The sequence below is a fragment of the Acanthochromis polyacanthus genome, chromosome 18 (genome assembly GCF_021347895.1).
Source record: "Acanthochromis polyacanthus isolate Apoly-LR-REF ecotype Palm Island chromosome 18, KAUST_Apoly_ChrSc, whole genome shotgun sequence".
NCBI classification, from domain to species: domain Eukaryota; kingdom Metazoa; phylum Chordata; class Actinopteri; family Pomacentridae; genus Acanthochromis; species Acanthochromis polyacanthus.
The window spans coordinates 21,593,166-21,609,253 of NC_067130.1; the positions used below are offsets into that span (position 1 = coordinate 21,593,166).

Genomic DNA, 16,088 nt, shown 5'->3' on the forward strand with positions numbered 1-16,088 from the left:
TGCTTCATAAAGTTGCTGTAAAATATGTTTTGTTTGAGAGGCGTTAAAGGATCGGTTCACCCAAATCACAGGTAAACATATTTTCACCGATTTCTAGTGGTTTGTAATCATGCAGGTTATCATTTATCCATCTCCTTGTACTCTGTGAAGCAACAAAAATCCTTTGAAAAAATAATGTTGAAAAAAGGCTAAGCGATGCTATACTACATGATAATGTCAGCATGCTTTAAGTGACCATTAAAACATGATGATGTTCAGCAGGTATAAAGTTATTCATACTAAACATGTAAGTGTGGCTAGATGGATTACGTTCATTTTGTCATTTATTACTTTAGAAAAGTGTTACTTTTTAACCGACATGTCAGCAAAGTTGAAACCATCTTTTCCTTACTCAGTTGTCAGTTAAAAAGTAACGCAATTCTAACTTAAGTCTAGCTTGTCAGCATGCTAACACTTGACATTTAGCACTAAACCCAGAGTTATTTCTACACAGAGCAATTCTTAGTTCCTCCCAAAGAGACTTAAACCAGCAACAAGTAAAAAATCAGAGGGGAAAAAAGAAACCAAAAATTCTTAAACCAGTTTTGTTAAATGACTTTCATTTATTCAAGCATAATCATTAAATAAATGAACTACTGAACAGTAGGCTGGTTCACTGAATAAAGTTGAATAAATAGTTAATAATTGTTTGTCAAGTGGTCAGAAACAGCAGGACAGTGTGTTTTTATCTGTCAAACAAGGTAGCAGATTGATTTACTGTACACAGACCAACTATACTTACTGTTATGTGTAGTCACCACTCAAAGACCCGTTGTGGGCCCTGAAGCATCCTGACAAAGCAATGCTGGAGCTGGTGGGAATGGGATGGCAGGTATTTGGTCATAAACCAAATTAAGGATTAATCGCATTTTTTTGATAATGGCACAAATAAAAAGTACTCAAATAAATATGGTCAAATAAATTCACATTAATGATGACAGCACTACTGTTGAATACATGCCTGTAGATAGTATGTTTTATCTCTTTGTTGGCAAATTAATTAAGGTAGGATGGTAAAGAGAGAGTCTGTAACCATAACTGTACTGTATGCTGTTTCTAAATTAGTTTTCTAGGCTCACGGTTATCATATCGTGACACCCAGGAGTAGATTTTGCTTGAAATGGGGAGATGCATTAACCAATTTATGGTGAAAATGTCTCTGTGTAAAGAAAAAAAAAACACCACAAAATCCATACTCCTGTAGAAGTCCTTTGTTTTATTAGGGATAGAACTGTATTGTAAATACTTAAGTTAATGTATGCCCTACATTGTCCCCCTCGAAAAAAAAATAAAACTAAAGTGACATCCCTTTCTTGGACTGACATGGGTGGCTATAATGTACACTACTGTTTGAAAGTTTGGGGTCACCTCGGCAGTTCTATGATTTCCATGAAAACTCAGACTTTTCTTCATGTGCTAACATAATTGCACAAGGGATTTCTAATCCTTAATTAGCCTTTTAACACCATTAGCTAACACAATATACCATTAGAACGCAGGACTCGTGTTCTAATTTCCAAGTCCACATATATCGATATCGGTTAATATCGTAATCGGAAGTTGAGAGTTACATTATCGGCATATCGGTTTTCGGCAAAAATGCTAATATCAGACATCCCTACACAGGAGTGATGGTTGCTGGAAATGTTCCTCTCTACCTCTGTGTAGATATTCCATTAAAAATCAGCCGTTTCCAGCTGGAAAAGTCATTTACTACTTTAACAATGTCTAGAGTGTATTTCTGATTCATTTATTGTGATCTTCATTGAAAAAAATTGCTTTTCTTTCAAAAACAAGGACATTTGTAAGTGACCCCAACAGCTGAATGGTAGTGTAGGTGGTAGACCAGGTAGTCCACTACTTTGATCTCTGGCCCCTCTATGAGTCAAAGTGTCTCTGGGTAAGACGCTGAACCCTACTTGCCCCTAATGGCAGGTGATCACCATGCATGACAGCTCTGGGACCACTGGTGTGTGTGAGTGTGTGAATAAGCAACACATTGTAAAGCGTCTTGTAGAACCTAGCTCAGGTTAAAAAGGCACTCTATAAATGTGTACCGTTTAACTTTTACCTTTAAAGAGAAAATAGCCTGACTTAACAGCACGACTTAACATGAACATACATGTATAAAGCATCTGTAGAGATATTATTAAAAGTTAGTAAGAAGGTTTTTTTCTGGGTGAACTGACCCTTCAATAAGTGTTAGTTCTTCACAGGTTTTATTGAATGTCCTCACTATCATTTTTCTGTGAATGAACTACTTCTTTTTTTCCACTCTTTACAAAAGCTTCGGCTTTGAGTTGTGCCATTCAAGTTTTGTCACCTCCATCCCTTCAAACGCACGTTTTCTTCATGGCTAAAACAAGCTTCCAAAACAGTTCAGAGTAGGTTCACCTTTGCCACAACCTGCTTGCAGCCTGTTTGGGAATATTCACGCCCCCCTACTGCAGGGTAATATTCGATCTCACCCGCGAGGCGCTCGATGTTGGTACGATCGGGGTAGAACCCCTCCCGGGCCATCTCGTCCAGGAAACACTCCATCACGTGACCTTTCTCCAGAAGGCCCAGAGCTAAGATGTCTACCTCTGCCCACAGCGGGTGAAGCTTCTCCAGAGTGCTGCGTAAAATTGGAGTCAGCTCTTTTACTAGGTTGCTATGGCGACCAGATGCTGTCATCCCCATGGAGATACTTGAGGAGTTGTGCAGCACGTGCTTGGTGATGTGTGCATGTCCCAGATTGCTCAGGAACAGGTAGATGGCGTTCAGGTACTCGTTGGACCGCTTTGAGGTGACGAGCTGCCACAGTGCGTCCAGGATGTCGCTGTGCATGTGCTCAGCCTCGTCAAAGATGAAGAGCGGGATCTTCTCCTCCTCCTCGGCTCGTTCCACTATTGCAGAGATGAGGTTGGTGAGGTCGCGGCCACACTGCAGGGCGTCCGCCTCCTGAGGGCAGTGATGAAGGACGTAGTACTGCAGCACCAGCGCCTCACCCACCACCGAGCGAAAGTGTCCAGCCAACAGCCGTCCCAAGTGGCTCTTGCCTACGCCACTGGGGCCGTGCAGGGACACAACCAGGGGCTTGTTGTGGACATAAGTGGACAGGTAGTCCTTCAGGTGGCACAGCAAACCCTCCACCGCCCCCTGCTGCCCAAACACCTCCCTCCTTAGCGTCTTCTCAAGCCCCTCTAGGTCGTATCGGAGAACATGGTCATCCAGGTTCTCTATGGCGTTGTACACCTGCATATAAACATATAAAGTTTAAAAGCATTTTCACACTCCGCAATGACTGAACATGAAGAGTATGATGCAATATGCTCAGAGTTTGCTACAAGAAACTGTTTTCTGAAAGATTATTTGAACTCAAATAAAACATGATCTTAGATGTTGGATTTTTCAGTGGGAAGGGAGGCGTAGACATTATTTGAACAATTTCTAACAGATTAAATCAACTTTTCAATTTTAAAAAACAAGCAAAAAAGAAAACAAAGCACTTATTTATTTATATCTTTCAACATGTCCGGAGGTAGGCTTGAACTGTTCTATATGAACATTTTGTAACTGTGACGGTAAAATACCAAAAGACACAAAAATATTTGTTTGCAACTTCCTGAAGCTGTTTCACAACCATCTACAATTTAAATCTTTTCCCAACTATGATTTCTTCATACGCTGCAAACAGAGTACTTTGTGTCGAAAAGCTTGAATTTCTCTTTTTTAAAACTAAACTTTAAATTCACCCAATGTATATTGCATTTTTTTGTTTTATATTTTATAATTTTTAACATCCATTGTTTTCCATTGGGGCTGCACAGTTGTCTAGTGGTTAGCACTTTCACCTTGCAGCAAGAAGATCCCGGTTCAAATCTCAGGGTGGGCCTGGGATCTTTCTGCATGGAGTTTGCATGTTCTCCCTGTGCATGCGTGGGTTTTCTCCGGGCACTCTGGCTTCCTCCCACAGTCCAAAAATATACTGAGGTTAATTGGTTACTCTAAATTGCCCGTAGGTGTGAATGTGAGTGTGATTGTTTGTCTGTCTATGTAGCCCTGTGACAGACTGGCGACCTGTCCAGGGTGTCCCCTGCCTTCGCCCGAGTCAGCTGGGATAGGCTCCAGCCCCCCCACGACCCTAGTGAGGATGAAGCGGTGTATAGAGAATGGATGGATGTTTTCCAATGTATTTCTCTTTTACAGGACTGAGTAGGTCATTTTGTATGTTTTTTCTTTTTCTAATAGATACTAACTGGAGCTACCATGTTTTCACATAGTTTGAGGATATAGAGGCTAATCAGAGCTCATGATAGCTAACCAGAGCCAAGCCTCTTTAGAAAAATCTTCATAATGTGTTATAGTCTTTAGTTCAGAGAGGAGCTTATTACATTCCGCTATGGCTTTGTAGGAAAAAGCAGATTGTCCAAAGGCAGTTTTAAATAAAGGGATGCCACAATACCTCCTAGAAAAAGCCCTTGTTGTCCTGGTAGTATTTCTAGAAGTGCAATGAATACAAAATTTGAGAGGTGAGGGCTCGTAACCATGAACAAACTTAAAAACCAATTGTACATTTGCATACATTTAACATCCCATGATTATCCAATACAAAAGTGGTGATACTGTCATGTCTTCTTATCCAGTATTTTAATGGCTGGTTTATGTAAGGATTTGAGAGGTTCCAAAGTTGTTCTTTTGGCTTGTGACCAGCATGAGATGCAATATGTGAAATGTGACATAATTGAAACATAAAAAAAGATTTTTGCACCTTCAAAAGTAATAGAGTTGGAAATGAGAGAAGTCATATCTCAGTGTCCGGCTCATCTGTTAAACGTGCTTTTTAAAGCTGAGCATGGAGTCGAAAATAGCACCGAGATATTTATAACATGTGACATTATGTATGGCTTTTCCATTAAGTGCGATGTGAGAACAGTCCATTTGTTTTTGTTTATTACGAAAAACATTGTGGCAGTTTTTCTGACAATTAAGGTGAGACATGATTCATTCAGCAATTTTGTCACTTTCACCATTGCATCTGCTAATCTGTCAACAACCTGTGTAGCATCCTTCCTATCAGTGTGGATAACAGTTTTATCTGCATGCATCTGGATTTTTATATCATCTTCACTGATGGGAGGTCATTTATGTACAAAGTGAAAAAACAGAAGGCCCAAAATTGTACCCTGTGGTATTCCCATGGAGCAGTTCATTGTTTGAGATTCGGTGCTACAACAGAGATGAGATTGAAGTCAGCCAAGGGTATTCTGGAGGTAACGCTAGCTTACAGGAGCCAGCTAGAGCTAACACAAGCTATTTGAAACTCAAAGGCACTAAGTGGTGTTAAAGAAGCTTTCTGTAGCTAACTGGAGATATTAGGAGTAGTTAGCAAGAGCCGTGAGAGTGCGACAAGGTGTGAATTGAAAGTAAAAGAACTTATTAAAATCTAACAGAAGCTAAAAAGAATAATCTGGAGCTAAAATGCACTACCAGGAGCTAACCAGAGCCATCCAGAACTTTCTTAAGCTAACAGTAGCTAATAGGAGACATCAGGAGCTCATGAGCTATCAGAAGATAACTAGACTTCACACAAACCAGGTGCTAACAGCCAAATGACATACTGAAAATTTATGTCAGAAAGTTTTTAATCGATAGTAACCGACTGACGGCACATCACAGTAAACTCAAATAAGTCGTTTTTAGTTTCTTAATTTTGGAGTTTGAACATGTTGCAACAGGACTCTGCTGAGTAGTGTTTAAAGACTATTTAAAGATGCAGGACCCACCCTAAGCCTGAATGACAGTATACTGGATATCCTACAGTGAACTGTACTGTACTCTGAATTAACACTGACATGTCTATACAAGAACAGTTGAGTCTAAATTTAAACCTAATATACTAACACAAGAGCTACTGGTAATACTGCATAATTCCTCACTCTCACTATTTACAGTAGAGCTGGAGGCAGAGGAGGCAGGCTAACAGAGAAGAGTAATAATACCAAACTTAAATATGAAGATAATCATCAGAGTTGTAGTCCAATGAGAACGCAGTCTGCTTGTCCAAGGAATGCACTGTACGTGTATTTACAAGATGATCATGATACTGAGACGGTAGTTCTTTGAGTGAAATGTGAACAGTACAATGCTGACATTCTTATAGTTGGAAAGTAATGTATATCTACCTTAACTTAGCATTATAGCATGCTAACATTTGTCCGATGTACTAAGCAGGAAGTGTTTTGTTTGTTGTTATTTTCTATCTCTTTGCAGTATTTTGTTTCTGTTTGTGATTCCTTAACAACATTCTGTGGACATTTTGCATCACTTTTTGGTCAATTTCTGTCACTTGGTAAACTTTTTTATGTCTTTGTGGTCAATTTGCATCCTCACCAACTTTTGTCTCTTTTGCAAGATAATTTTGTGCCTATTTGTAATCTTCTGACTCTATTTGTGGTTGTTTACCATCCCTTTGTGGTCATTGTAGTCCTTTAAGTTCCTTTCACATCATATTTAACACTATAGGGTCGTAACCCGGGCACTTAGTTCATTTGTTACGTCAATTATTTTTCGTTATACTGGGAAGCACTTTGGTGCAACAGTTGTGGTTTTAAATGTGCTGTATAAATAATCGTACTGTGATGGTCACTTTATGATTCTTTGTGGTCTTTTCATCATTGTGGTAATTTTGCATCATATTGTAGTCATTTTCTGTTTCTTTGTTTTTGTTTTGTCTATATTTCTAGTCACTTTATAGTAAATTTGCATTTTGCTTGCATTTCATTTAGTTTCTCTTTGTAGTTGTTGGACTGACTTCCTAAAAAGAAATGTTGAAAGCTGTAGCTCAGGAGCCTTCAGATATGTTAGGCTATTGGGCCACTGCTTTGTAAATGGACTACACTTATATAGCGCCTTTGTACCTTAGTGGTACTCAAAGTGCTTTCAAAGTGTTTCACATTCACCCATTTACACACACATGCACACACCAATGGCAACAGATTGAACCATCAACCTTGTGATCAGGACAACCTGCTCTAACATCTGAGCCACAGCCAGCCTTTGTCTTACTACAAGTATTTTAAGACATCAGATGACCAAAATCTACCTGGGAGAATAAGTACATTTATAGCAGACCCCCACTTGAAGAAGCACCTTGGTTTCACTAGGTGTTTTGATTAATGTACCTGGACAAAGACGATTCCAAACAGAAGGTACAGGCAGTACTGGGCTCGGCTGTGCTCCTGCCTCGGCGGAGCCCTGCGGCCCCCTCTGTTGGGAAACAACACCCGCTTCCTCCTCCTCCTCTTCTTCTTCTGAGGGACAGAGGACGACAAGCTGGGGAGTGAGTTGGGGGTGAGTCCATCGAAGGTGAAGATTTTGGGGCTGGTGCGTGACGGGGCTCCAGTGAGGGCCCCTGCTCCTCCCAGGGCCAGGGCCATTTCCTGCCGCCGCTTCTTCATGGCCTGATACTTCTGTTTGATGCGTATGACGGCACGCAGAGAGGAGGAGAAGCTGGAGAGACTGGGGACTGGGCTGCTCCTCAGTTTCTCCTCTTTGCTCTCCATCTCTCCATCTAGCCCTTCATCCACTTCTCCCTCTGTCTGGGAGGCAGAGCTGCTGCTGTCCTGGTCACTCATCTGCAGACAGGAAGATTTTAAAGTAGCTACAATCAGTGTGTTAATATAAACAACTGATAACAGGACTGTGTGTGAAAGATGTTACTAGTTGATTAGTCTGTATATTTAGTTGTGTGCTTGTGTGGACATTTGGTGTCCTGTTTAAGTTGTTACACATGATTTTGTAGACATTTTGCATACATTTGTAGTAATTTTGCTCTCTTTTTTAGCCTCCTGAATCTAGCTACAAATTTAACATAAAGACAAAAAAGCAGTATTGATCTTTCTGTTCAAGTCTGTTCAATAAAGCATAATTCCTAAAACGTTGAATGACTCTCCTAAATATTGTTATAATTCAGTGATTTATGTAATGTATCATTTTATATAGCTACTGAATTATTTATTGTGTTTTGTGGTTGTTATGAACTTAGAGGTGTAAAATAAAAGTTGTTCATGAATGAAGATCTTTACTTCTGCCATTCCGAAAGCCTCCCTACAACGAGACAGACTCTCAGCTTTACCAACCAGAAACAGTTAGAGCTAGGTACTGCCTCACAACTACATAGCCAATAGTTATCCAGCTCAAACTGTGACTGACAGTTGCAGACAGCTTGTTGTTCCTGAAGGGGCCAAGAACAGCAACAGCTCATTGGCTTTCAGAGCAAAACAGCCTTAAAATCAGGGGTCATGCAGTCTTAGTGAAAACAAGCATCCTAGCAATATTTTGAGATGAAAAGGTGAAGAGATATGCGACACCTGCAATCATTTGGTGAAGCGAGGTACAATATAAGACATGAGAGACTTTATTGTCATTGTGCAGGAGTACAATGAGATTTGTCTGGAAGAACACGACATTTAGCAGCAGCACAAATAAGAATAAAAATAGATAAAAATACTCATAAAAAATAAAAAGAATCAAAATACTATACACAAAGTAAAGTGGTCCGTGTTGATAAAGTGGTCAAGTGTTGCAGGACTAGAGTTCTTACTGCACAGATGAGCCGGGAAGGGGGAATGTCTGGATGGTGGGGCAATGGGTGGGGGGTGTGATGGCGGCAACAGCTCTGGGGGAGAAGCTGTTCCGCGGTCTGCTGGTTCTTGTTTGTTATGGCCGAAACCTTTTCCCTGATGGAAGGGGGACAAACAGCCTGTGTCCAGGATGTGTGGGATCTCTGGCAATGCTGCTGGCCTTTTTCCTCAGCCGGCTAGCATAGACAGAGTCCAGGCTGGGAAGCTGTGTCCCATATGGGACCTTTATTACCAAGAAATGCAGTTTGGCTCTCTGCAGCTGAACAGAAAAAATGTTTCACCACTAGTCAGCCCTCCCATCCATTACCCAACCATGTGTTGCTCAATGAGGCTAGTGTCTGTAGCCACACAGTGATAATACATACTAAGTTACACTAAACTGACAGCAGGTACAAGACATTAACTCTTCAACTTTTTGTATATTTTGAGGCATATTGTAAGTCATGGCTGCAGAAAATCTGCTAAAATGATTACTGACGAAGGCAGTGAGTGTGAGAAACAGCTGTACTCACAATGCTGCTCTCACTTTTTCCTTTTGTGTGAAAACACTGAGGCAGAATTGGCAAATACCTGCAGCTGAAAGTTTCCGCACAGACACCTGATACATAAAGACTGCAACAAACACCTTCCTTTTGACAGTGACTGTCCATCTATCCATTTTCTATACACCACTTAATCCTGATTAGGATTGCGGGCGGCTGGAGTTTATCCCAGCTGACTTAGGGTGAAGACAAACAATCACACCTACGAACAATTTAGAATCACCAATTAATCTCAGCATGTTTTTGGACTGTGGGAGGAAGCCAGAGTACCCAGAGAAAGCCCACACATACACAGGGAAAACATGCAAAGTCCATGCAGAAAGATCCTAAGAGGGTCGGGATGTGAATCAGGGATCTTCCAGCTGCAAGGTAGAAGTACTAACCACCACGCTACTGTGCAGCCCTTTCAAAGTGTCTATACTATTGCATTTATCTATTTATCATGTGATATATTTATGTGTGTGTTATACACACGTGGACAAAATTGTTGGTACCCCTCAGTTAAAGAAGGAAAAACCCACAATTCTCACTGAAATCACTTGAAACTCACAAAAGTAACAATAAATAAAAATGTATTGAAAATTAAATAATCAAAATCAGCCATCACTTTTGAATTGTTGATTAACATATTTATTTAAAAAAAAACAAACTAATGAAATAGGGCTGGACAAAAATGATGGTACCCATAACTTAATATTTTGTTGCACAACCTTTTGAGACAATCACTGCAATTAAACGATTTCTGTATTTGTCAATGAGCGTTCTGCAGCTGTCAACAGGTATTTTGGCCCACTCCTCATGAGCAAACAGCTCCAGTTGTCTCAGGTTTGATGGGTGTCTTCTCCAAATGGCATGTTTCAGCTCCTTCCACATATGTTCAATGGGATTCAGATCTGGGCTCATAGAAGGCCACTTTAGAATAGTCCAACGCTTTTCTCTCAGCCATTCTTGGGTGTTTTTGGCTGTGTGTTTTGGATCGTTGTCCTGTTGGAAGACCCATGACCTGCGACTGAGACCAAGCTTTCTGACACTAGGCAGCACATTTCTCTCCAGAATGCCTTGATAGTCTTCAGATTTCATCGTACCTTGCACACTTTCAAGACACCCTGTGCCAGATGCAGCAAAGCAGCCCCAAAACATTACTGAGCCTCCTCCATGTTTCACCGTAGGGACAGTGTTCTTTTCTTCGTATGCTTGGTTTTTGAGTCTATGAACATAGAGTTGATGTGCCTTACCAAAAAGCTCCAGTTTGGTCTCATCTGTCCAAAGGACATTCTCCCAGAAGCTTTGTGGCTTGTCAACATGCATTTTTGCAAATTCCAGTCTGGCTTTTTTATGACTTTTTTTCAGCAGTGGTGTCCTCCTTGGTCGTCTCCCATGAAGTCCACTTTGGCTCAAACAACGACGAATGGTGCGATCTGACACTGATGTACCTTGGCCTTGGAGTTCACCTTTAATTTCTTTGGAGGTTGCTCTGGGCTCTTTGGATACAATTCCAACGATCCGTCTCTTCAATTTGTCATCAATTTTCCTCTTGCGGCCACGTCCAGGGAGGTTGGCTACTGTCCCGTGGGTCTTGAACTTCTGAATAATATGAGCCACTGTTGTCACAGGAACTTCAAGCTGTTTAGAGATGGTCTTATAGCCTTTACCTTTAAGATGTTTGTCTATCATTTTTTTTCGGATGTCCTGGGACAATTCTCTCCTTCGCTTTCTGTTGTCCATGTTCAGTGTGGTACACACCTTTTCACCAAACAGCAGGGTGACTACTTGTCTCCCTTTAAATAGGCAGACTGACTGATTATGAGTTTGGAAACACCTGTGATGTCAATTAAATGACACACCTGAGTTAATCATGTCACTCTGGTCAAATAGTTTTCAATCTTTTATAGAGGTACCATCATTTTTGTCCAGGCCTGTTTCATTAGTTTGTTTTTTTAAATAATTATGTTAATCAACAATTCAAAAGTAATGGCTGTTTTTGATTATTTAATTTTCAATACATTTTTATTTATTGTTACTTTTGTGAGTTTCAAGTGATTTCAGTGAGAATTGTGAGTTTTTCCTTCTTTAACTGAGGGGTACCAACAATTTTGTCCACGTGTGTACTTTATGTGATTTCACATAGGCAGTTGTTTTTATGTAAAGGGCTTCTTTTTTTTTTTTTCTTCAAACATGTGTTTCAAATCAGCTACTTACATTATATTGGAAATGTTCCTGCACAAAGAGGGAAGTGCAGTCCATTCAGGAACTTCTGGCCAACAGGATAAAAAAGCAAACAAGGGAGCTGTGTGACAGGTTTTGCATGTGTTATACACTGAATATAAGCTTCTGCAAAAATGCATTTGGTTTTGATGGTTCAAAGTGATCACCCCTCAAATAATTCACATTCTTTATGTGAATCTGCAAAAACTGTCACTTCAAACCACAGTCTGTCTGCAGGGCTGCAAGACGCTCTTATCTCGGTGTTTAACAGCACACAGCATGACTTTCTGTATTTTTTTTAGCCTTACAGGAAAGGAGGAACTATCAGTTACACCCAGAGTAGGTCAAGTCAACAGCAAGAAGTCATGCAATAATATAGTAAACTCTGAGAAGTTGGGTTTTTGTTTGAAGAGTGTGGTGTGACTGTGATCAAAGTCCGATGTTATTCTTGGCACAGAAGTGGAAAAGTTTCTGGTAAAGTGATAGAAGTCATGCGTCCAAGACTCTTTTACATCAACACAAAAGAATTTTGGCAAAGCCTAGGGGAAGGACAATATCAGCTCTTTATCTGCCTCTCTCTTGTCTTTTCACATGCAGAGACCTGAAAGGCCAGACTGCATACCAGAGAGTTCAAAGATCTACAGCACAAAATGTTTACTATGTCAAAATATTAGACTTTCTGCGTTGAATGTTGTGTGAGTTCTGCGTGTAAAAACATGCAATGAGCTAAAGCTGACATAACATGTACACAAATGCACAGGTTGTGTGCTAGTAGCTTTGATAAAATGTGTGTTTTTGCACTGAAAACTGCTAATAGACAACCTAAACTTCAGCCTCTAAAACTGTGCAAGCAAAGAGGGTAAAAATGTGGTAATGACAGAATAATAATAATAAAAAAGCTTTCTTTTTACCTTAAAATATGGCTCCAAACCGTGCAAAGAGAAGGAAGGGCTAGTCCATAGTTTGTTAGAGTGCAGAAAGCAGAGAAAAACCTCCACACAGCCAACAGCTCTGTTCAGGAAGTGCCCTCCGATTTGCTTGTCTTACCTCTAAACCCTGCTCTCAACAATCTGCTAACTCCTCCTCTTTCTTCCTCGTTTATTCACTGATTCTTTTTTTTTCTTTCAAAGGGTTTGACATAGTACACCGAACTGGCTCCAAATAAATCATCACCTTTCACTTAAACTTTTAAAACAGCCAGAGTACTTCACTTCTTGCCTTTTTCCATCATTTTAACCCTGCACTCCAAGCAGCATCTATATGTTTTATGCTTGTGTCCCATTGCATTTCTTTGAAGAATTCTTAGACAAAAAACCCGCAAAACAAACAAAAGTGGAATGAACGTACAGTATTTTTCCATGTGCCCACAAGTGTTACCAGTACTGGGAAAATACTGACTCTACATGCTATAGATAACTTAAAACTTACTTTATTAATTAGCATCCACGCTTTTCTCCTTTCCATTATATGCAAAGACAGCCTGCAGGTCAGTCGCAAAGTCCATGAATTTTTGTCACATAAGTGTTGGTTACAGCTGAGATATTAATGGCTTCTCAGATGTGGCAAGGAACAGAGAATACACAGAGTTTTTAAAAATAAGACATAACGCGTTTTTGATAAAGTGTCATGATTTTAAGCTTAGCGCTGGTTAAGTTCACTGAAGTAACAGCTTGACGCAGGTGGGTCAGATGAGGAAGAATCTGGGGTTCCAATGGAATCACAATGTGAGGGATGACCTCCTTAAACAGCGTTCATTTTTGACAGTTTGATGAATATTTGTGCAATACTTCTATCACTGAAATACGAAATGCTCTTTTCAGATGCATTTTTACATATATTTTTTGCACAAAGTTACTTTTTTAAAGTTGAGTACAATCTTTTTATTTTTTTCCCCTTATGGTTGTTGTCTCTAAGCCAGTGTTGTCTATCTATTTGATGTTGTAGTTTAAATTGCAACTTCTGAGGATGTACTGGTCAAACTTTTCTTTTATCTCACTGATGGGTTTATGAACTGTCAGGAAGATTAAAATCTGATGACAGACTGTGTTTCTGATGGTTGATGGGTGGAAATAAAAGAAGAACATCATCTTCTTCAGTCATCCTATTCTAAGCTCTAACTTAGAGGAGTTTCATTTGTACTTGGTTGAGTAAATGTTGTTTTCAGTGTCTGTCAGTTTTGGCTTATTTGTTATTGTGTCTCATGCATCACTACTGAGTTATATAGGAAATGTGAGTCAGCTCAAAAGATACCAAGAACCACATTTCACTTGACCTCTCATTACCAATCAGTCCTATCATGGTGTAATTTTTATGACCTCAGTGGTGGAAATGACTCACATACTGTGTGGAAAGGAATTTTGTTTTAGGATTATCAGTTATTCTGTTGAGTAATTTTTAAAGAAAGATCTGTAAATTCTGAGACTGCGGCCTCGGAAATGTTTTTTTGGTTTGGCGTATGACAGTAAACTGAATATCTTTGGGTTGTGAAGACCAAACGACTAATCGGTTAGTGCAGAAAACAATCAACGCAGCACCATTACATTTCAAAGAGAACTGTGCTACTTACACATGACTTTGACATTAAATGAGGCCTTTTTGCAACGTTGTACTCCTACTAGACTAGCTGTATGATTATGTGAAACTACAGTGGCAAATTCAGTGAAGATCAGTGGGTGTTTCTGTTGAAAAATGAATGCTCTGTAGGAGTAGCTCCTCAAATGTATTTTTTCAGTTTTTTTTTTCTTCTGCTCGCATGATATTTCCTTCAATATTTGGGGAAAAATTTGGGAACTGTGGATAACTCACTTTTATAGACTTCCTTTTATGTGAAGCTTACTTTAAGCTTTAATTAGTTTTAGTGTTTCATTCTGTAGTATGTCTGGATTCTTGGTGTGATGTTACCTCTAATTCTTTGATTCTGTAACTTTTTGGATTTTTAATTTCTAACTTTTAACCTTCCATCATACTCGTACTTTTTCAGCTGCCCAGTTTCCTTGCTTGATATGTGCTAATCAAGCTAATTATTCATTTATTATCATTTCTACTATTTATTTTAATTGACTGCTCTCCCTTGTCTTCTTATGGTTTAACTGTTGAACCACTTTGTATTCATTAGAGTGCTTTATAAATAAAGCTATTATCGTTACCATTATTATATTTTGAGCTTGTCAGTTTTTGTGTTCTGCATTTGTAAACAAAAGATTAGTCGCTAACGTTAAAGACAGTTGTGTAGTTACAGGCGAGTAGCTGTATGGCTGCAGCAGGCGTGGATATAAATAGGACACCTAGTTATTGGGAGTATTTGCATACTAAAACATTTGCTTACGATTATAGGTGTAAAAATACACACTGCTACATGCTGCACTGCACATACACTACCAGTCAAAAGTTGGGACACACCTTCTCATTCAATGCTTTTGTTTATTTGTATTATTTTCTATATTGTAGATTAATATTGAAGACTAACACCTTTTTGTTGACAACATAGTTCTGTGTGTATTCTTTTATAGTTTTGATGTCTTCAGTATTAATATACAATGTAGGAAATAATCAAATAAAAACCACTGAATGAGAAGGTGTGTCCAAACCTTTGACTGGTCGTGTACGTGATTGAAGTGATGTTTAACCAGCTTGTCAACATTGTGTTCGTGAGTTGGTGGATGCCACATTCATGAATCTGACTGTTTGTTGGTCACAGTTGGTAGCTAATACCTCACAAAGAGAGTGTGAGAATTTCTGCAAAGATGGTGTTACCGTCTCAGGAAGTCGGCTATGTTTGTGTGTGCAGCTACATCCAGGCTCTGTACACAGTTTACTTTGAACAAGGTGGTGTGAGTAAACTGTTAATGTAGTAGTAGGACATGGGGGGATTAGTCAGATACCACAGCATTTTTCTCAGGGCAGATTGCTGCAACAGATTTTTACTTGTGCAGAAAGTTTATTTTAAGCACGTGTGTCCGTGTTGCTTCCCATCTGACAAGTATCTGTTTCAGTTCATTGCTTCTTCAGAACAGTGAGAAGCCATTAGTGATTCAATGCAACTTTTAAACACATTTTACTGAACATCGGTGCACAATTTTAGACCCAACGACCACAAAATGGAAATGTGGCTTTTATGACAAAGGATGCATTCAGAGCAAAGTTTTCTTGAACTGAAATTGTGCTGGCAAGTTAAGATGTTTATCAAAAGCCACATCCTGTTTAATTAATGTAACAGCACAGAAGAGGCTAAAAAACACAAATCAGTTCTGTCTCTGAAAACATGATGGAAATCCCAGCTCTGTTTTCCCTGTTAATGAAGTAACTTGGGAAATGTAGTTGTTAATATTTTTGCTGAAAGTGAGCTGAGTAGATGAATACCACTTTCATGTCTGTACGGTAAATATGAAGCTGCAGCCGGTAGACTGTTAGAAGAGGGGGTCTGTGGCTACCACCAAGTAAAAAAGAGCAATTCTCACAGTGAAAGAGTTGTAGTTTCCAAGAATGAAAAAGAAACATCTGGTCAAGAGCACAGTTGTTTTTCATCAACATTTACATGTTTCTATACTGTGAATTTATCTCTCAGGGTTGGACTGTCAAAGCAGAGTTCTGCTCTAATGTCCTGAGGTGCCTGAAGAAGTGATTAAACATGGGTTAACCACAACATCACAATAGTGACTTTTCACCTGCACTATTC

General features: G+C 39.5%; 1 protein-coding gene across 1 annotated transcript; it reads right to left on the reverse strand.

The window, feature by feature from the left end:
- Positions 1–582: 582 nt before the first annotated feature.
- tor4aa (torsin family 4, member Aa) lies at positions 583–12,575 on the reverse strand. Its single transcript, XM_022205188.2, has 3 exons — positions 12,325–12,575; positions 7,206–7,658; positions 583–3,276 (listed from the first exon to the last, which is right to left on the reverse strand). Exons 2-3 carry the CDS (start codon positions 7,656–7,658, stop codon positions 2,419–2,421), a joined length of 1,311 nt encoding a protein of 436 aa, XP_022060880.1. The 5' UTR covers positions 12,325–12,575; the 3' UTR covers positions 583–2,418.
- Positions 12,576–16,088: the final 3,513 nt, after the last annotated feature.